The sequence below is a fragment of the Staurois parvus genome, unplaced genomic scaffold (genome assembly GCF_062004578.1).
Source record: "Staurois parvus isolate SC_StPar_1 unplaced genomic scaffold, SC_StPar_1.0 ptg001642l, whole genome shotgun sequence".
Taxonomy (NCBI): Eukaryota; Metazoa; Chordata; class Amphibia; order Anura; family Ranidae; genus Staurois; species Staurois parvus.
In genome coordinates, this window is record NW_028319438.1 from 40,792 (window position 1) to 63,133 (window position 22,342).

The following is a 22,342-nucleotide window of genomic DNA, read 5'->3' on the forward strand; positions in this document are numbered from 1 at the left end:
CGTCATATAAGACTACCCCCCTTCTGAGGCAACACCATTTAACCCCTTGCCTACAGGGCACCTATACCCACTTCCCCCAGGCCAATTTTCAGCTTTCAGTGCTGTCACACTTTGAATGACAATTGCGCAGTCATGCAACACTGTACCCATATGAAACAGGTGGCACCGATGAGGAGGCACTGATGAGGCGGCACTAATAGGTGGCACTGATGAGGCGGCACTAATAGGTGGCACTGATGAGGCGGCACTAATAGGTGGCACTGATGAGGCGGCACTAATAGGTGGCACTGATGAGGCGGCACTAATAGGTGGCACTGATGAGGCGGCACTAATAGGTGGCACTGATGAGGCGGCACTAATAGGTGGCACTGATGAGGCGGCACTAATAGGTGGCACTGATGAGGCGGCACTAATAGGTGGCACTGATGAGGCGGCACTAATAGGTGGCACTGATGAGGCGGCACTAATAGGTGGCACTGATGAGGCGGCACTAATAGGTGGCACTGATGAGGCGGCACTAATAGGTGGCACTGAAAGGCAGCTCAGATGGGCATTGATGTGCACTGGTAGGCACTGACAGCTGGCACTGCTGGGGCTACACTGATGATCAGTGTACATGTCCCCTCCGTGGAAAGCCAATTACCGGCTTTCCTCTCCTCGAGCTGTCACGCTGACAGCTCGAGAGGAGAGAAATGCCGATAACCAGCATTTCCCTAATTACATGTGATTGGACACAGCTGATCACATGACCGAGCCGACATCTTCAGCTCATTCCGTGATAGCCGTGTACGAGGGACACAGCGCATCGCTGCACATGTGGAGAATGGGAGGACGTTATATGAGCCAATCACGGCGAGCGATGTATTCTATTAATGAATACAGAGCCTGCTTGGATTGGCTGTGTCAGAGAGGCAGGCTGATGTCACAACTTCAGCCAATCCGAGCAGGCTCTGTATTCATTAATAGAATACATCGCTTGCCGTGATTGGCTCAGCGCGGTACACTGTATGTAGCTGAAGCTACCATACAGTATTACCGCACATCCAGCGTTCTATACCCGGCGTATAAGACGACCCCCAATTGTTGGGGTATGTTTTTAAAGTAAAAAAGTCGTCTTATACGCCGGAAAATACAGTACTATATGCATAGAATCAAGAGACTAATCCTCTAGAATTAAGGAGGTACGGACTGCACAAGACAAAAGGTCCTAGGTGGGAGTTGATGGCAGAAGAAGGCAACTCCTCAGAAGCGGATTCATCCAGCAAGGATTTGAGAGAAACCCTAGGAGGTTGATGGAAGCTTCTGCAACACTGAATGGTAGAAAAGAGCACCCGTCACTCCACCCAGCAGATGACTAGCGTTCAGTCCCACAGCAATAATTCTCCCTTCTGCAGAAAGCAGAAGTTTAAAAGCACTGAGAAGTTCCAACAAAGTGGCTTCCAATGATTAGCCCGTTCAGCTTCTCTTGAGTGAGCCCTTAGACAGGGAAAATCACTGAGAATGCCAGAGGATCAGGACCTGGGGAGCACTCTGGGCTAACATGACCACCATGGGATCTGAATAAAACTGCAAAAGCAAAACCCATTGCTTGGTTGCTGTCAGGCTGGTCCATGTACGGTCTAGTTCAGCAGCGTCTGGCATGCTAAAATCTGGTTGGCGGCCATGTGGAGACCAGCTCAGCAGAAGTGTAGCAAGGAATCGTTTAGAAGGAAAAGGAAAAGCTGCCAATCGCTTACACACAGAATAAATTCAGTCTTACAAGTAAAAAGGTTTTTATTGAAATTCCTTTAGAGACCATAATTTTTGTTGCAGTCAGAAAAAAAGACTGCATAGAAAAGACCAAAAATATCTGAAGTCAACTAAACGAAAGATAAGTGTCAACTTATTATTAGCACACCAAACAAATGTGCCACTTGGCATAGCTAGATAACATGGGCTTGCCTGCAATTGTCCATTGGCTCATCCATGTGAATTCCTGGAGCGAGTCTGTGGCAAAGAATGTTTGAAGCATATCAGTTATCCAGACAAGAAGCGTGGAGTACATAATCACACAAAGGTGATCTTGGTCCGGGCCTGGTTAACCAGCCAAACATTCAGCTCCTCATACTCCTCCAAGGCAGCTTCAAACTGTGCTGGAGTGAAACCTTTGGAAACGCAACGCTGCTCAGCTTCGGAAAATTTGACGCTGCGTGCACCCTTCTCTGGAACCATCTCACGGATTGTGGCAAAGATCACATCAGCGGGTCTCTGTGTCCTGGAAGCAAAGAAAGGCAAACATTGACAAAGTCCTTTATAGACCCAGTATAGAGCCATGCTGCACAGAATAAAGAATGTTCCCAAATCTGACGATCAATGGCAGCCGGAAGTAAAGAATGTGACAGATCAAGTTTATATAGTTTACCTTGTGTTCTGTCCTTTGTCACCCAGCAGAGAGTCTTTAGACATTTCCATTAGCCTCATTGCTTCGTTCACATCCTCTTTCTCAACAACATCTTCAAGACGCAACCGAGCCTATCAAAAAATTAGGACTAGCATTAGCACACACAAAAAAAAAAACAAAACCACCACAGCCAACCACCACCACCACCACCACAGCCAACCACCACCACCACCACCACAGCCAACCACCACCACCACCACAGCCAACCACCACCACCACCACCACCACAGCCAACCACCACCACCACCACCACCACCACCACCACAGCCAACCACCACCACCACCACCACAGCCAACCACCACCACCACCACAACAGCCAACCACCACAGCCAACCACCGCCAACCACCACCACAGCCAACCACCGCCAACCACCACCACAGCCAACCACCGCCAACCACCACCACAGCCAACCACCACCACCACAGCCAACCACCACCACCACCACCACAGCCAACCACCACCACCACAACAGCCAACCACCACCACCACAGCCAACCACCACCACCACAACAGCCAACCACCACCACCACAACAGCCAACCACCACCACCACAACAGCCAACCACCACCACCACAACAGCCAACCACCACCACCACAACAGCCAACCACCACCACCACAACAGCCAACCACCACCACCACAACAGCCAACCACCACCACCACAACCGCCAACCACCACCACCACAACCGCCAACCACCACCACCACAACAGCCAACCACCACCACCACAACCGCCAACCACCACCACCACAACCGCCAACCACCACCACCACAACCGCCAACCACCACCACAACAGCCAACCACCACCACAACAGCCAACCACCACAACAGCCAACCACCACAACAGCCAACCACCACAACAGCCAACCACCACAACAGCCAACCACAAACAAACCCCCCCTCCCAAAAGACAAAACACACAACACAAGTGCTGATATCTGTGGAAAGATCAAAGTAAAGCATACAATAGCAGTAAAGTCACTTGAAGGACAAAGTTCACCGTTCCTAACCTGTTACACACAATGCTGCCACAATGGCTGTCTGCTTGTATTTCTCAATGAACTACCAGGAAGCCAATGAGTGCGCTAGTTCATTTGTTAATCCTTCCCTGTCATTCAGTAACTGCCTGCCCTTACAGGGTACGGGCAGACAGCTACGCTGAATGTCTGCAGGAGCTTGAGATTGCACCTATGATCGGCTGATCGCGGGTGCGATGCTTTACAGGCTCCTAATAAAACAAATGCACGTTTTACAGGCAAAAGATTTATTTAAATTTATTTTTTTTACAAAAAAGGTGAACTTATCCTTTAATAGCCACCTCACAGCGTAGGCCTGATAGTGGACGTGCAATTTACAATTCTACAAATATCAAATATTGGGGACAAACTTTTCACAAGACCAATTTTGTATACACAGTTAACATAAGATGGTGCCCAGATAACAAATGACTGCAACTCATGTTTGCCAAACACTAGTACAAAGCCACCGGATTTTTCCTGCAATTGAAGATCATGTTTATGGACCAAGCAACTGTCCTACCTTACGTTAATGCATCTATATAGTTAGAGGCCTTTGTGCCACACTAAAAATGGACAAAATGGTTGACACCCAACCATCACACCTGTATGACTAACATACTAGTCCAAAACCAAAAACGTATTAAAAAGCAGAGTTCCACTCACTACAAAAACAGCCACTCACCTGTCCCATGATCCTGCGGTGCCCCCCACCACAGCCCGTTTTACCAGCCGTCCAGTATTCCATGTGCTGGCATCTTCAGTGTGGGAACCCGCACTGCACATGCATGAGTATCGCTGCACTTACTGAATGGCCCTGTCATCTTCTAGGACCTGTCATGTGCCCCACAAGACTTTGGGGAGGGAGGGTAGGACGACAACTTCTGCTTGCGATTGACTACTAGACAAACGCAGTGGAAACTGGTACCTGTCCAATTCAGGTACCTGTCCCCCCCCCCCCCCCTTTCCAAAGGTGCCAATCCTTAATGGGGAGCGGGGACCAATCTTTAAAGCGGAACTTCCCCTTTTGGGTGGAACTCAGCTTTAATATGGAGTTGCCCCACCTGTGGGGCTATAAGATCCCCCATGTTTCTGAAAAGGCTTTAATGATTGAGGGCATTCTACTTAAACAGCTTTTGCGAGGTTAGGTACAGATGTTGGAGGAGAAGACCTCGCCTTGCAATCAGTGATCTAATTTATCCCAAAGGCGTTCACAGCAGGGTTAAGATCGTGTCAATGCCGATACCGACCTGAGTTCATCCATGCAATACTGATCAATCCATGTCTTCATAGACCTAGCTTTGTGCACAGGGGCACAATCATGCCGTAACAGAATAGGGTCTTCCACAAAGTGGTGTTGCAAGGCTGGAACACAACAGTCCAAAATAGGTCTTTAAAATGCTGTAGCATTAACAGTACACTTCAATGAGGAGGGGGGGAAGGGGAGGAGAACTAGACTACGGAGGGGCTTCCACATACGTCTGCCATAGCGCAGGTGGAGAGCAACACTGCAGGCTATTGGCAGGTCCAGGTGTGATATGCAAGGCCTTCAAAAGCTGCATGTACCCCCCATTTATTACAAACTGAACACATGATGGGCATAGGCACGCCTTGTTACAGTAGGTTTGCTCATACATTGTTTTTATCATCCTAAAACAGGTAAACAGTTTGGTCATTATGCCGTAGTGTTTTGCCAACACTGTCAGACCGAGACAAGTGCAATGCTCCTAGGACACACCAGCAGTTGCTCCTGTCTCTGCCTGTCAACATCGGCCTTTCTGCAGAAAACCGGGTTCCATTAATTCAATCTGCAGGCGACAGCTTTAAAGACGACTGAGGTCACAGGAACTCATGAAGTGCTGTCCTTACAGTAGGACCATCACACAGCTACCTGCACGAACAGCACTTTGGAGCTCCAAGGACAAAGTTGTTCTCTCAACCACAAACACAGCATGGAGTTCACATTAAGTATTCCGATACTTTAAAGTCTCACCAGAGCTGTGGAGAGTCGCAGAATGGACAACAAGGTCCTTGCGGAAGTGTATGTGGTGTCTTTACTGGTTCTTGCTTCTTTCCTCATCTCCACATAGGCAGCGGTCAGATAATCAGCAAGGGATTCTGGGATTGCAGGTTGCTTCCTCTTGCACATAGTGATGTATCGCCTCATCAGCTTCATATCCAGAGCTTGGAACTGGGACGGTGGCTGTTTGCTGTGCTGGTGAACATATGTGATGTGCTGAGCCAGTCTAAACACAAAAACAGACTTAATTAGTCAACTTGCCAGAACAAAAAACCCCAACAAACAAAACCTTGTAGTTCTGCCACAAATACAATGCAAGCAAGAGTCACCTGAGATCGTTATCCCGATCGGGCTTGTCCTGGATTAGCCAAAGCACGTCAAATCGAGACAGCAAGGCCGCAGGGAGCTGGATGTTTTGCTCTACACTCTTCTTGGGGTTGTATCGCCCATATGCAGGATTAGCAGCAGCAAGGATGGAACAGCGAGCATTCAGAGTTGTCATAATTCCAGCCTAAAAAATACAAAAAAAAAAAATTAAAAAAAGTAAACCAATAATTTGATCCCTCAGTGGCTGTCTGATTTTTGTCTTTTCAAGATTTACTGCAGCATCCACACCTTTCATACACAATTCTGTTCAAAAGGCTAACAGCATAAGTGACATTGCCAGAGCAAGTGAAAACATTTAACACATGTAAACTGTACAGAAAAATGCAAGTTACATGGTAACCAAGTATAACAAAGTCATATACCACTTCAATAAAAAGGTCTACTATTGCCTCCTAAAATGTATGTGTACCATCAGATACGCACCTTAGCAATGGAGATGGTCTGCTGCTCCATGACCTCATGAATGGCCGTGCGGTCGGTGTCCATCATCTTATCAAACTCGTCAATACAGCAGACACCCTGATCTGCCAACACCAGAGCTCCGCCTTCCAGAGTCATCTCTCCCGTGACTGAATCTTTCATTACAGCAGCCGTGAGACCCACCCCAGACGAACCTCGTCCAGTTGTGTACTGACCTGCATGAGGGAAAACAAATGTCAAGACAACTGTTCTGAGGGAAACTACAGGGGCTGGCAGTACAGACCATCTCAAATGCTAGTTATCTGGCAGTCTGAACAAGCATGCAGCCAGTAAATTTGATATGCATACCTATTCTATTGTCTATTTTTTTTACTTTTAACCACATGCCTACAGAGCACTTATACCCCCTTCCTACCCAGGCCAATTTTCAGCTTTCAGCGCTGTTGCACTTTGAATGACAATTGCGCGGTCATACAACACTGTACCCATATGACATTATCAATTTTTTTGTGACAGATAGAGCTTTATTTTGGTGGTATTTAACCTCTGGGGTTTTTATTTTTTCTTAAACCAAAAACCACTGAAAATTTTGTAAAAAAAAAAAGTTATAAAATTTTGTAAATAAGTGATTTTTCTTCTTCATTGATGTGCGCTAATGAGGCTGCAGTGATGCACACTGACTGGCATTGATGGGTAACACTGAAAGGCAGCTCAGATGAGCACTGACAGGTGGCACTGCTGGGCTACACAGATCATCAGTGCCCTGATGATCAGTGTACGTCCCCTCCGAGGAATGCAGATTACCGGCTCTCCTCTCCTCTGTCAGCATGACAGCTCATGGGGAGAGAAATGCCAATAACCGGCATTTCCGTTTGCATGTGATCAGCTGTGATTGGACACGGATGATCACATGATCGAGCCGGCATCTTCGGCTCTTTCCGTGGTTCGGTGATCCGTGTTTGAGGGACACAGCCGATCGCCGTGCTGAGCGCTCTGGGAGCCGTGCATGCGGGATGAGAATGGGACGACGTCATATGATGTCCTCCCAGAACGAGAGAACAACCTTGCGCCCGTCATATGGCGGGTGGTGGTTAATAGAAGTGTTAGGATTTTAAAACACAAGATACTCACTGCGAGGGGCTAGACGATCAATGTAAGACAGAAGCTGGGACTTTGCTACTCCAGGGTCTCCCATAAGGCAGATGTTTATGTTTCCTATTTAAAAAAAAAAAAAAAAAAAAGAAGAAGGGGGGGGGGGTTAAGGAAATAAAGTCAGATTGAATGCACAATGTACAGTGACGCAAAATCAATTTATAATCACAAGAAATTATAAGTTATGTTCAGACTTCACTAGGATATCCTCCACCCACCACATTCTTGTGAAGTCAATAGACCAAGACATTCCGTACCTCTAATCTTCATGCCACGGGGAGAGTGGTCAACACCACCCACCAGGAGAAGCAGCAGTGCCTTCTTCACATCCTCATGACCATAGATCTCTGGGGCAATGGAAGCAGCCAGTTTCTCATAGAAGTCTTCCTCTTAAAAAAAAAAAAAATAAAAAATAATGAAAGGGGCACCAGGTTACAGACCTATTTCTGTGCAATGCACACTGGTGAACGGTAGAGATTGAAGACACCATCGCCCTTCTCAGGGGGTCATTCACACTTTTGCTCAAGTTCAAAACCTTTAAAAATATAGTTTTTACAGCATTTCTGCACACCTGTAATCTGTCGTAGTTCCTCTTCACTCAGCTCCTCTGTTCCCAGCTCATCATCCTCAGTTTTATTCATTTTAATGATTCGATGAGCCTCCAAGTAAGTCTCAGAAAGAAGACCCTACAGGAGAGAACACAACCGTTGATGTACATGCTCCAAGCCTAAATAATAACAAAAAAAAAAAAGTATATGCAACCTGTTAAAGGTCATTGGAAGTTATGTTATATAAACAAGCAAAAAACACCTTTTGGATCCAGCCAGCAACTCAGTTAGTCTACACTGCACTATTGGCTAGGGATGATTTATAAACACCATCTGCTCTCAATAAGGCCCCATGTACACGGGACACTTCGGAACGATAGAAATTGACTGCTGAAAATGTAGGTAACAAAAAAAACCCCAAAAAAAAGTCTGTTTAGCTGAGTTTGCATTTATGCATCTTTGCTTTTAGAAGCGTTTAAAGATAAGCACAGGAGAACCTCCCAAATGCCCAGAATGCACTGAAAAGTGGTAAATTATTAACTATTTCAGAGAAATACAGAGAGTAGAAGCAGAGACAGCAGTATGTTGAGATTAGCTTAGGTGTGAGTTGCTCGTTAACATCTCGTTTCCAAGGGTGGGAAAGGTGTCTGGTGGAGGGAGTCATTAAGGTCACCTGGCAGGGGGTCTTCATGAGGAATTTGAGGTGTGAATGGTCATTAACATCTTTTGTTTCAAAGGGTGGGAGAGGTCTGAGTTGTGAATTGGTCATTACTATGTGTCACAAGCTTGGTAGGCACATCCTGTGTTCAGTGTTTTGTCCATCTGAGCACCTTGAAAACGCTTTGCATGCATTTTTCATGATGGAAAGAAAAAAAAAAAAAAAAAGGCTCTGAACAGCATCGGGGAATGGAAGAGTTAAAAAAAAAGCAAACTTAAAAACGCGATTTGCCACGTTTACAAGCATTTTGCGTTTGAAACGCTGATAAAAGCGACTGCTGAACGCAAGTTTTCTGCGTTCCAAGAAACGATGATGTGTACATGGACACATAGCAAAACATTAGGGAGAGTTCAGGGGCTGCTGGGGAAAAAAACAAAAAACAAAAAAAAAAAAAACGCTGAACAGCTCCTAAATGTGAGTTTATCAGCTGCAGTGTACATGAGCCCTAATACTCAACACTTTGCAGCCTCATTGCTGAACCTGCAGTATTCCTACAGTGTTTTCAATGAACTCCATGAAAAAGGAGAGCTGGTCCCATGACTGGACTCTAGCTGGCATTTTATATGCACACCCGCCATTGTTTTTATCACACGCCTTCAGCTTTTGAGTCCTAAGCACATAAATGTGCATTATAAATATGCATTTCTCCCCACTATTAAAGCAGACTATGGCAGCAGAATGGCCATGCTGTCGCTTTATAAAGTTGACCACCCAAAGTCTTACAAGCCGTGGCCAGTTCTGTGTAGTACATGCCATCTCCACTAGATTACACATCAGAGTAGAGAGGGGACACGTATTATGTAGTCCTATCCTAGGATGACCAATGATGCCGTTCTCCAGAAGAAGAGTATAAAACATCGAACATTGTTACACTAGGACAGGAAAGTGTTACAAACCTGATCACCAGGTCAAAGGAAAGCCTAGGAAAAGCAGCTCACCAGTCCTTAGATGTGGTGGCTGCATTTGCTTTTTTCTTGTTTTTAGAATCACTAACTATAGGCAAAATGTGGTTTTCGTTTACTTTCACTGAAAAATGGTAAAAACAGGACAAATAAAAAGGGCGAATCTCCTTAATGGGGGCACAGACAGCAATAAAAACCAAACAGGTGGTTCAAAACCATCTCTACTCTATCAAAATCTAAAATAAAAAAAAGTTTTGCTTTAATATTTTAACCTCTTGCCGACCGAATGATGGCTGCACTGCAGCTGGCCAGTTCTGGGTGGATGTCATATGACGTCCTCCCAGGATGCGCTCTCCTGCATGCTCCCCCCCCCCCATAGTTGATCGCATGATACAGTAAAAGGCTAATCACAGCGGCCTTTTACCACGTGATCAGCCATGTCCAATGACACTGATCACCGGGAAATGCAATTGCCGGTTCTCGGCTGCACTTTACTCATGCTGTCAGAGCGCAAGGAAAGTACAGCTGAGAACAGGCAGCTGTCAGAGGAGGGATCGGCACCGATCATCAGGGCAGTGATGATCACTGCCCAGCAGTGTCACCCAGCAGTGCTGCCCACAAGTGTCCATCAGTGCTGCCAGTCAGTGCTCTGTGCCGCCTATCAGTGCCAGCTATCCGTACCACCCCATCAACACAAAAAGAGAAAAAAAAATTACCCGTTTGCAAAATTTTATAATAGAAAAAAACATTTATTTTTTGCGCTATAAACAAAGAGCAAAAAATTTAAACACCCAGCGGCGAGTAAATACAAAAAAAAAAAAGCTCCATTTGTGTGAAAAAAATCTCATATGGGTACAGTGTTGCATGACTGTGCAATTGTCAAAGTGCAACAGCGCTGAAGACTGGCCTGGTAAGGAAGGGGGTACAAGTGCCCGGCAGGCAAGGGGTTGAATACATCGATTAAAATCAGCTCTTACCTGCACTACTTGCCGAAAACCAGTTTTTAGCATAGGAAGGAAGATCCCAGTTATGCCGACATGATCACCTGGCTGGGCCAGACGGGTATTCTCTCCTCGCACATACACCGTCATACAGCGGGGAATGTTGCCAACTGGCACTTGGTCACTCTAACATACAGAATGCAAAAAGACTTAGATGAAGTTCTCTTGTGAGGTGAAAATGATAAGACAAACCCCACAAAAAACACCCTTACATGTTCCTGAATCTTCAGTTCCTGGAACTTGACAAACTTTGACCCCCTAGTTTGCAAGTAGAGTCTGCCACCTGACCGGTTAGTCTGACACTCTTTACTGGGACACATTATGAGAGGCATGAAGGTTGGAGACTGGATCTGTAAAAAACAATCACAAAACCCACACATTAGATATACCTCAACCACACTAAAGCAGCTACCATTATATTTTTACACCCTATACCTCTTCCGCAGAGCAAACAATACACCAACTTTTCTTTATTATTCCTCCCCACCACTACAGATCCCCAAAAAAAGGCAAATTCCTCAAAATTCTGTATTTGCATGAGGCTCAGCACAACATTTCTCCTTTTTGAACACAGCAATGTATTGTGGGAAGCCAGGATCGGTATACATATGTGGTCCATATCACAGATAAGGCAGGTTGGGATAGCTAAATACAAGTATTAAAACTGGAGGGTTTGTTGTGCAGTGGAGGGGTGGGGGGGGGGGCTTTTCATAGACAAAGATTTGTCTTGAGAATCTGGTTGAGATCAGATTACTTACCGGTTGATACGTCTCAGCACCACACTGGTCACAGGTATAAGTTGCTACAACCATCATGGGTTTAACTTCTGTGACCCTGGTCACAATGCCTCGCACCGTAACCAGTTTACCAACTGCATCTGCTTTCACATCTCGGACAACACGAGCTTTGGCGCTGGAGGGAGTCTTGAAGTATAGTTCACTAGAGAGGGGAAAAAAAAGGGGGGGGGGAAGGAGGGTTAAAAAAAAGGGAAGAAAGGGGGGGGGAAAAAAAAAAGGAGGGGAAAAGGGGGGGAAAAAAAAAAGGAGGGGAAAAGGGGGGGAAAAAAAAAAGGAGGGGAAAAGGGGGGGAAAAAAAAAAGGAGGGGAAAAGGGGGGGAAAAAAAAAAGGAGGGGAAAAGGGGGGGAAAAAAAAAAGGAGGGGAAAAGGGGGGAAAAAAAAAAGGAGGGGAAAAGGGGGGAAAAAAAAAAGGAGGGGAAAAGGGGGGAAAAAAAAAGGAGGGGAAAAGGGGGGAAAAAAAAAAAGGAGGGGAAAAGGGGGGAAAAAAAAAAGGAGGGGAAAAGGGGGGAAAAAAAAAAGGAGGGGAAAAGGGGGGGAAAAAAAAAAAGGAGGGGAAAAGGGGGGGAAAAAAAAAAAGGAGGGGAAAAGGGGGGGAAAAAAAAAAGGAGGGGAAAAGGGGGGAAAAAAAAAAGGAGGGGAAAAGGGGGGGAAAAAAAAAGGAGGGGAAAAGGGGGGAAAAAAAAAAGGAGGGGAAAAGGGGGGAAAAAAAAAAAGGAGGGGAAAAGGGGGGAAAAAAAAAAGGAGGGGAAAAGGGGGGAAAAAAAAAGGAGGGGAAAAGGGGGGAAAAAAAAAAGGAGGGGAAAAGGGGGGAAAAAAAGGAGGGGAAAAGGGGGGGAAAAAAAAGGAGGGGAAAAGGGGGGGAAAAAAAGGAGGGGAAAAGGGGGGAAAAGGAGGGAAAAAAAAGGACGGGAAAAGGGGGGAAAAAAAAGGACGGGAAAAGGGGGGAAAAAAAAAAAGAGTCATTGTCTGCTGTTATTGGACAACCCTTCAAAAAACTACTTTGACTTAACAGCTACTGCTACTTACAATCTTCTCATGAGCTCTGGTGGATACTGGTTGTGGGGGTCCCGGATCTCTGAGGGGTCTCTGCCTCTCTGCTCCATCATTAACCGATGCTCTATGTAGACATCTAGAGAGTCTTTATGCACAACCTATAAAGAGCGATTTTACAAGAATTCAGTACATTTCTCTCCAACACGTATACATGGTTTGGCATTTAAAAACACGGCAAGCGCAAAACTACCTGATGATCCCATCAGAAATCAAATTCCTTCCAGCATGCCAAAGCCATAAAAAGTTTGTTAGAACGCTAGTTGGACTGCACCTGAAATCTTCACACATTCTCAGCCTGAAATGGGGCCTGCCAATATTCAAATGGGTTGGTCTACTATACAAGACCTCACCCTGCATAAGGCTCCATTCACACCTGACAGCATTTTGGGTGCAATGTTAAAAATCCTGCTCACTGCATCATGGAGAAGGGAACCACAGACATGTTAGAGGTAAATGGTAAGGCATCTAAAATGCATGACACACAAGAGATCCTGCGTCACGAGAAGCACATGGTATCTACCAAATTTATCTCTAAAACCAGAATTGAGATACAGGGGCTGCCATTCCTTCTGCCCTAGAACAAGCACTGAGCTAGTGAAAGGTTAGATCTACTGATCTTCAGAATTATTCCAGGCCAATGACTAAGATACTGAAGCCTTTCATCCAACACCCAGCAAATGGAATTTTCAAGAACAAAGTCAAGTAAAAAAGGAACCTATATAAAATTTCATCCCAAAAGGTTTCCTTTAAAGAAAATTTGCAGTATGCCAACACAAGTTCCAAACCATCTAAACCTGGTCAGCAATAGGTGGATTGCTACTTACACATTGGCCAAATGGTGGATTACATGTATCCCTGCCAGGGGTGGACTGACCACACCTACTTTAACAGGACCCTTTGAAAGTTTGCCACAGATCCCCAGGATCTTTAGTTTGTGTATTAAAAGAAGATCTCTACCTCTGGGGTTGCCAACATTAAAAATTGGGCTGCACGCCTATCTAAATGAAGGGCCCAAAAATAAACCCAAAACACATCCAAGTAAGGAGAGTGCACAAAACAGGTTTTTTTTGGGGGGGGGGTTTCCCAACCAATAAGAATCAAATGTGAAAGGCACAGTACAACCCTTAAGACGCCTTCCAATTTCTACAGTCACCTCTTTTTCCTTATACTGGGGTAACAATTCCTGAACCGCATCAGCAAAGAGACTGGTGTATCTTCTGGTGTTCTCACAAATGGCATCCACCAATTCAGGATCTTCTTCTGCCAGATCATCCAGGTCTATGTAGAGAGCAACTTGCTCCCTGTGGGCAATATTTGTCTGAAATACAAAATCAAAGACACCCAATCAAATTAGCAATGTAGAAAAAGCAGAATGGAGCAAATTGGAGAGCGCTACCATACTACAGAAGTCCACAAGCAACATAAAAGTCAAAGCGGTTTAAGATACAATGACATTGTTCATTATCTTATGTATGGACGGCACTTTATGCCGAAGAACGTACTCTGGATGAATATGGAAAGGTTTTTGTACCATTTTTAATTTGTTGCAATACAATTTCTGGAAAAACAGATTATACACAAAAAACACCCCAAAAAAAAAAAAAAAGACAAAGCTGCCACAACCAGTATTTTAGGAGACTGGAAGGGAGATAGATTTGAAATACGGCAGATGGGGGTGTGAATGGCAACCATCCCATATAATCACCAGAGCACAGAAGACCATTCCCAATGACTTCCTAATACTATTGAGAATTGTGCCAGCAATGGTTGAAATTATTGTATTGCATCTTCTATCCATATGTTCAAGTCTTCCAGGGAAGGGAGAGAGGGAAGGGAATTTCTCAATTAAAGCTGAATTCCAGGTATGACTATTTGTACATTGGTTCAGCTTAGGACTGATGCAAGTATGAATGTTCCATACCTGTGGAAGCTGGGAATCATTGACAGGCACAGATTCGGTTGGGCCTGACAGTTTATAGGAGTTGGGCTTTAAAGGATCACCTTTGGGAACATGTTACACCCATGTGGATTCAAGATCCCATAGCTGCAGCTGCCCCCAAATTGCACCCCCCCTCCTCCCTCTGACAGTTAGTAGGGGAGAAGTTTCCCCCGTACTGTCAGATTTGAAAACAGTGTGGCCGGGTGGGGCTTCGCCCACACAACCAAATCATTCATCTATGGACTTCCATGAATGAATGACCTGCAAGTTCCAACAGCCCCATTGGCGGCTGTCAGCTTGTAGGTTTGAATGGACTACCACAGCACTGTGGAGCACTATGATCTACTGATCGCTGTTGCAATGTTTTCTAGGCTCCTGTAGACAAAAATACATTTTTTTTGCAGGTAAGAAAAAAAAAAAAAAAAAAAAAAAAAAAAAAGCGCATTTATTTTTGTCTAAAGAGGTAACAAAAAAAAAAAAAAAAAAAGTATCCGTTAACGCCATAAAAATTATTTACAAGTTTACAATACAAGTTCACTTCATCAGCAGCACCCCATAATCCAGGTATTACCCTAAAGTGCTATGAAGTGACCATTGTCAAAATTTGGAAGACACTGCTCTTGCTGAGATCTACCTGACAATGCCCTGTCTGCTCCATCTAAAACTGGAACCAGCTATGTTTATATATATATATATATATATATATATATATATATATATATATATATATATATATATATATATATATATATATATATATAAAAAAAAAAAAAAAAAAAAAAACACCCCACACGAGGCAAGGGGGTAGTTCTTCCAACTAGGACTGGAGAAACTTTAGGGAACTTTTTTTTTTTTTTTAAACAGGGAATTTTAACGCTTAATGTTAAATTTTATTTTTTTGGAAGATCTCCTGCCCACCTTTCCTTAAAGCATTTAGATACTTGGCTCAATGCTTGGACTGGGAGGGCACCCCTGTCTACTAGCACAGGGGCCAAAGAAAATACAGTGTTTCCCCGAAAATAAGACTGTCTTTTTTTTTTGAGCCAAAAAAAATATAAAAGACCACACACACTGTCTTATTTTCAGGGTAGATCTTATTTTTTTTAACGTACAGGTGTGGACAGGGGGTGCAGAGGTGAGCTGCAGGCAGTTGTGGATGAGGGTTACTATAGAGAGGGTCGGCTGATGACAGATGGGAGTTGTGAGCTGCTGTCAGGTGTTGCAGAGGTGAACTGACAGGCGAGTTTCAGACAGGGTGCAGAGATGAGCCACAGACAGGGTGCAGGGGTGAGATGCAGACAGGGGATGCAGAAGTGAGCTTCGGGTCCGATCTTCCCACACAGTGCACCAAGCGCACTCACCACATGCATTAGGCTGCAGGATGAGATGCCCTGCCCCACCCCTAAACACACTGCACCCTCAGATATCTGTTCCTTCCCACAGTGAGTAGAGGTAGGGGGGTTCTGTGGGAGCGGATGGTGCTGTTACTTACAAGAGGGATTGTCACTTGGAAACACAAAAGCCGCGCTTCTGTGCTTATAGGAGACAGTAGATATTGGTGTACACAGGGCCAGTGCCAGAGGTGGTGGAACAGCTGATCACAACTAGGTCTTATTTTCAGGGTAGGTCTTATACTTCAGCAATTCCCAAAAATAGTACTAGGTCTTATTTTTGGGGTAGGTCTTATTTTGGGGGAAACAGGGTAGTAAGTTTCCTTCCCTTAGAGAGAAAAAAAAAAAAAAAAAACTGCTCACCAACTGAGGCCAGAGATGACACTATTTGAATGTGCACATTGCGTTCCCCGTTTTAGGTGAGACCATTCTCATGTGCTATCCTGAAGGGGAATGGGCACAATTCACTCCAGAACCGAATGAACACCCCAATGACTCACCAGCTGTGTTCCATATTTAAAGTGCTTCTTTCCAAACTCATCATCTTTGTAAAATTCCTGAAGGAAGGTTTTGCATTTTTCTGGAAATAAGATGAAAAAATAAAAAAACATTGACCTTTAGGCTGAGAAGCTGTAATAAGGCAGAAGGAAAACATCAAAATCATGATTAGGAAACATGAAAAATGAACATCAACCTTCAGTGCAACCTGGATCAACACGTCAGCTGGTAACGAGCCCTGAACTGGTCTTCTGGCACTTTGTGAAACATGGATGTTTTCCACATTTCTCTTTCAGAACTTCATCCTTAATTTGTTTACTATTTTTTTTTTTTTTTTTTTTTTTTTTTTTTTAACAGAACTCAGGCAGCCCTAAGGCTTCAATTAGGGGCCAAAGCCACCTACTGCAATCCACTGAACAGAAGATGCCTAGGGTGACAACCCTGATCCTCCATAGATACATCAAGGATGATCATCTTAGGGCTCCTTTCACACCGATGGTCTTATCGGGTAGTTTTACAGGTGGACCCAATCGGACCATCCATATACCTCTATGGACCAGAAGGTGTCCGCTGTTACCTGCCTGCATCCCATCCTGTACTTAAAAACAAAAAAACAAAACAAAAAAAAAAAAAAAAAAAAACAAACACACATGGGTATCCGTTCCTCATCCGCCCAGCCCAGCGGATCCCCCCATAAAAGATAGCGGGCTGTGTGTGTCTGCTCTGCAGCAGCGGAGCGGACTTGTCATCTTCCTGCTCAGCAGGGATCAGCAGAGAGATCCCCCGAATGATCAGGCAGATCCAATGATGTGTCCACACTGTCTGAAAGGGGCCTAAGACAAGTTCTGCTGTCAGGATCAGATGAAAAGGAAAAATCCAGTAGAGGAGAGTCCTGTGTACTGTAGTGACTATTTTACCGCTTCCTGTCCATCATAGCAGATATACTGCTACAGGGCAGCACGGGTGCGCAAAATCATATGTACATATACACATGTGATTTCGCATCTCCATGTAGGGGGTGAGCACGAGCCCCTACCAGGGGCGGACTGACAACTCATGGGGCCCCCGGGCAATAGGGTATCATGGGGCCCCTGTGTCCTTGCTCAAACTCAAAAAAGCCTATGAAAAAAGGTACCAGGGGCATCTCATGGGGCCCCCTACTGACCCCGGGCCCTCAGGCAGTGCCCGAGTTTCCAAATGGTCAGTCTGCCCCTGGCCCCTACCATTAATCACCAGGTCCCGGCCAGTGATAACTTGCTGGCGACCGGTGATGTCCGGCAACCTCTGACAGGGAGGAGAACTGGTTTACTAACAGTTCTCCCTGTCAGCTCGGGCACACGGCTTTGGAAGGCTGTGCACAGCCTGTCATACGGGTACAGTGTTGCATGACCGCGCAATTGTCAAAGTGCGACAGCGCTCAAAGCTGAAAATTGGCCTGGGCAGGAAGGGGGTGAAAGTGCTCAGTAGGTAAGTTGTTAACGTGCAAAAAACAGTTACACCCAAGCACATAACCCCCCCAATAAAATTGACACCTCATATGCGAACATACATGTTAGGGCACCTGCATGTGAAAACAGATTGCAATACACGTTACGCCCGAGTGAGGGTACGGAAGTTTGCCGCCATTTCATAAGCACACACAAAATGTAAGGTTTAACATGTCGGGTATTTACTCAGTACAATCTCATCTTATATTTGACCAAAAATGTGGGTAATTTATTGCATTTCTAGCCCTAAGAGTCACTTTAGTGCGCATTTAGTGAAAGTTTGCATTTCCTAGACCGTTGCGGTAATATCGCGTGACAAAACAAAATTGGAGCTACCACTACTTTCAGAAAATATATCATGTTCGGGGGTCCTGTGTAATAATCAGGCCTAGAATTATTTTTTAAATGTGTGCAAAACCTGTTCTGGCAGTGTAAGGGCCAATTCATCTTTCCCTTCATTTTCTCACTACTTTGCTCATCAAAAATGAACACAGAGGACCTGAAAGATAATATAGCGCAGAATGCAACTGACAAACCATGAACTGCAATGCATGTTCCTATGGAATGCTACATGTGCATCAGAAATGGGGGGTGAGGGGGGGGGGTGGGAGGAGGGAAGAAGATTTCACATAAATGTTGCAATTTGTGCAACATACCGAAATCCAAGGCGATCTCCTCTGGTTCAGATGAGTTTGGGCTAGAGGGCTTTTGATTGGTCAGCACTGTCACATGGCCGGTGCTGGCCAATCTGAAGCTGTCCAGCCAATCCTGTCGTTCCTGCAAGGAGAGGAGAAAAAGCTGTGGAGATTTCAAACCCCCAGACCTGTGAAGCAGCTCTTTCCTGTCCTTGCAGGGATGACAGTACGGGCTGGACTGCTGATTGGTCAGCACCATCCATTTCAAATCCTCAGACCTGTCCTTGCAGGAATGACAGTACGGGCTAGATGGCTTCTGATTGGTCAGCACTATTCATTTTAAATCCCCACGGCTTTCTCTCCTCTCCTACAGGTGAGAATACAGAGCATCTGCTACAAGGTATACATCCTCACACTCCCCTCTCCACTGGGGGAACCTCCCCGCACCACTCTTGTGTGAAGTCAGGCTATAACAAGCCCGGGTTCACACAGGAGCAGTGGGGCAACAGCATGTTTATACTTTGCGCACAGAATAAACGCATTAATGTGCCCACTATTAGTTGGAGCAGGAGGAGCCCATATAAACTACAGTCACTGCAACAGAACAGAGAACTTTCCTCACTTCACACACTGTTGGTGGTGCAAATAACAGGCAAATAGTTTCTGGCCCACAGTATTTCCAGGTATGGGGCAGGTAAATCATTCCCCTTACTCCCACATAACTGTCCTGCCTAGCGATTGGCCACCCAGGAACCCGGTAATCCTGCTACTGACCATTCCTGCCCGGCGGGATACACCACTCCTCCACTGCATCTACGGAGGGAGCCAGGGTTGTCACCCTAGGCTGCCCTCCTGATACAGACTACAAACATGTGCATTTAGGTTCGTACGCATGTGTATGGGGGGGGGGGGGGGGGCACCTTTTCTAAAGTCTCACTAAATTCCTTCATTACATAAGGGAGAAAAAGTTCCCCTATGATGCATATTTTGGCGACAGGTTCTCCTTAACCACTTACCACCAGTGCTGCAGGCAAAGCAATGTATTGGTACACCGCCACCTACTTGCGTGATTAGGGCGCACGTGTACCCAGAACCTGCTGTGATTGGACAAACCGAGAGCCTGTCAGCAAGTCCCGGCCAATGATTGAGGGCCGTGACCTGCTGTGTCCAATCACAGCCCAGAGCTCTTGTGTTCGTAAACACCAGAGAACTCCATACAGAGGGAGCGATCTGTGTTTCTCATCATATAGTCAGGTATATATTTAACCCCCGTCGCCCTAAATGTTAACCCTTTCCCAGCCAGTGTCATTAGTACGGCAACAGTGTATATTAGCACTGATCACTGTATTCGTGTCACTGGTCATTTCAGTGACAGCGAGTCCCCCCCCCAGCTGTAGGAGAAGAGAAAGCCGAGGGGGATCTGAAATCCCCAAGGCGCTTTACTCTTGTCCAGATGACAGTTTGGGCTAGAGGGCTTTTGACTGGTCAGCACCGTCACATGGCCGTTGCTGGCCAATCAGAAGCTGTCTAGCCCTTACTGTCATTCCTGCAAGGAGAGGAGCAAAAGCTGTGGAGATATCAAATCACCAGACCTGTGAAGCAGGTCTTTCCTCTCCTTGCAGGGATAACCGTACAGGCTAGACTGCTTCTGATTGGTCAGCACCATACATTTCAAATCCCCAGACCTGTGAAGCAGCTCTCTTTACTCTCCTTGCAGGGATAACAGTACGGGCTAGACTGCGTCTGATTGGTCAGCACCATCCATTTCAAACCTCCAGACCTGTGAAGCGGCTCTTTCCTCTCCTTGCAGGGATAACAGTACAGGCTAGACTGCTTCTGATTGGTCAGCACCATACATTTCAAATCCCCAGACCTGTGAAGCAGCTCTTTCCTGTCCTTTCAGGGATAATGTCACAGACTAGACTGCTTTTGATTGGTCAGCACCGTCCATTTCAAATCCCCAGACCTGTGAAGCAGCTCTTTCTCCTCTCCTTGCAGGGATGACAGTACAGGCTAGACTGCTTCTGATTGGTCAGCACTAAACATTTCAAATCCCCGCAGCTTTCTCTCCTCTCCTACAGCTGAGAATACGGAGCATCTGCCACCAGGTGTACATCCCGCACTCCCCTCTCCACTGGGGGAACCTCCCCGCACCACTCCTGTGTGAAGTCAGGCTATGACAAGCCCGGGTTCCCACAGGAGCAGTGGGGCAACCGCATGAAACGTGGACAGGAATCGCATGCTATTCTTTGCATCCATTTATTCTATATTGGTGCAAAGCATCGCCGCACCCCTGCCCCAAAGCATCGCTACATGTAGAAAGGGGATAGTGCATCCTAGAACGTACCAGTTACAGGGATGAGACAAACCATTTAGTACCAAACAGGGACGCTCACGATGATCAGTTTTATTTATGGAAAGCCTTAATCTCAAGAAAGAAACGGTTTTCTGTAACCGATTATAAAGTGTGAGCTGGCGTTGGCTTCACATTGATAGTGTATTTAAATCTGCTAGTCTGTCTAATGCTCCCCTCCCCCATAGACTGACAGGGCTGCTGTGCCCCCTGTGCTCCTTCACACAGAGTGGGGGCACTCTAATACAAGAGATGCGTTAGCAGCCAGATCAGGTAAAGAGATGGAAAACTAATGCAGCCACCACATCTAACAATCAGTAATCTACAATATATGACATTTTGGGTGTAGTGTGGTGATGGGAACGTACAGCAGCCTGACCTCTACAGACAGAATGCAGACACTGCACCCAGTGCGGGGAGTTGTGCCCTCTACAGGTGACACGTGGTGGTGAGTACATCACATGGAGGGACTATTTGTATCATGGCGCGGCAGTACACTCCATGCTGTCGCATCACAGGCCACCTCCGCCCGGCCACCGGGCAAAGCACAGCCGGTCACGTGACTCGTACAACCCGGAAGTAAAAGGGGTCCCCCTTTCTTACAGCAGCCTGCCGTAGGGCTGAACCGGGCCTGCCCATCCCGGAATGTGGAGTGGCGGCCACCCCGGCCCGGTAAGTCTATAGAGCGGAAGGTCTCGTCGCGGCAGCTGCCGGCTCCACAGGCCTCAGGCAGGCGGCTCTGTATATCAGGCGCCCCCATTCGGTAAAGAAAGGTTTCTGAGGGAAAAGCGGGTGTTGCTGTCCACCTCGGGATGTGAGAGCCGGGACCCGGTGTGAGCATGGCGTCACCTCAGACGGAGCTCACTATAGGAAGACACAGAAACTGGCTTCACACCAGCGTACCCCGCCTCCTCCGTACCTTTCTCGGCCTGATAGTCCCTCGGCATGGTTGCTACTGCTGGCGATAGCGGCTCCGGCACTGTACGACTTCGCTGACTGCTCGCAGCTGCCTCCTGTTTTCGCGGGCTTTCTTTTCGCGGGCTTTTACCCACTCCGCTCTCCGATTGGCTAGCCCCAGTAAGCTGTCACGGTTGCTCGCACCGCCCCTTAGCAACAGAAGGCGGAGCACGCAACTGGGAGCCAATGAGCGCCGGGCAGATAACTACTGATGGCGGACCAAAGGACTTGTATGATTGACACTTAGGTCCCGCCTCACTCGTGGAACATCAGCCAATGGGATGGCGAGTGTGAGAATTCCCGCGTTTCTTCTCCTTTGTTGAGATACTTGTATAGTGAGGGAGGGATTAGCTCAGAAGGTGATGGCTGTGCAGTACATAGGATCCTCCTCCTTTGTGTACATAGGACCCGCCCCCTGTGTGTACATAGGATGTCCCCCACCTGTGCAGTACATAGGACCCTCCTCCTGTGTGTACTTAGGACCCCATCTGTGTGTACATAGGACCCGCCTCCTGTGTGTACTTAGGACCCCATCTGTGTGTACATAGGACCCGCCTCCTGTGCAGTACATAGGACGACCCCCACCTGTGTGTACATAGGACCCGCCTCCTCCTGTGTGTACATA

The 22,342-nt window shown here is 46.3% G+C and overlaps 2 protein-coding genes across 3 annotated transcripts in view; one reads left to right on the plus strand and one right to left on the minus strand.

Moving 5' to 3' along the window:
* Positions 1-1,755: 1,755 nt before the first annotated feature.
* Positions 1,756-21,825, minus strand: MCM7 (minichromosome maintenance complex component 7). The gene is made up of 15 exons (XM_089663224.1): positions 21,680-21,825; positions 16,288-16,367; positions 13,611-13,775; positions 12,431-12,555; positions 11,365-11,545; positions 10,819-10,956; positions 10,583-10,732; positions 8,009-8,123; positions 7,695-7,826; positions 7,417-7,500; positions 6,289-6,500; positions 5,808-5,989; positions 5,452-5,704; positions 2,402-2,511; positions 1,756-2,254 (listed from the first exon to the last, which is right to left on the minus strand). Exons 1-15 carry the CDS (start codon positions 21,705-21,707, stop codon positions 2,047-2,049), a joined length of 2,163 nt encoding a protein of 720 aa, XP_089519350.1. The 5' UTR covers positions 21,708-21,825; the 3' UTR covers positions 1,756-2,046.
* AP4M1 (adaptor related protein complex 4 subunit mu 1) overlaps positions 21,299-22,342 on the plus strand; it is a 61,179-nt gene continuing 60,135 nt past the window's right edge. For both annotated transcript variants that reach the window (XM_089663225.1, XM_089663226.1), the window contains exon 1: positions 21,299-21,432. The gene's annotated coding sequence lies outside the window, so the exon portion shown is untranslated. The remainder of the gene's footprint in view (positions 21,433-22,342) is intronic.

Coding starts and splice junctions, on each gene's coding strand:
- MCM7 (XM_089663224.1), bottom strand. CDS start 21,707: ATGCCGAGGGACTATCAGGCCGAGAAAG. Junction 11,546..12,430: donor CCAGAGCTCATGAGAAGATT/GTAAGTAGCAGT, acceptor TCCCCTCTCTAG/TGAACTATACTTCAAGACTC. Junction 10,957..11,364: donor GTGCTGAGACGTATCAACCG/GTAAGTAATCTG, acceptor TGTTTTTTACAG/ATCCAGTCTCCAACCTTCAT.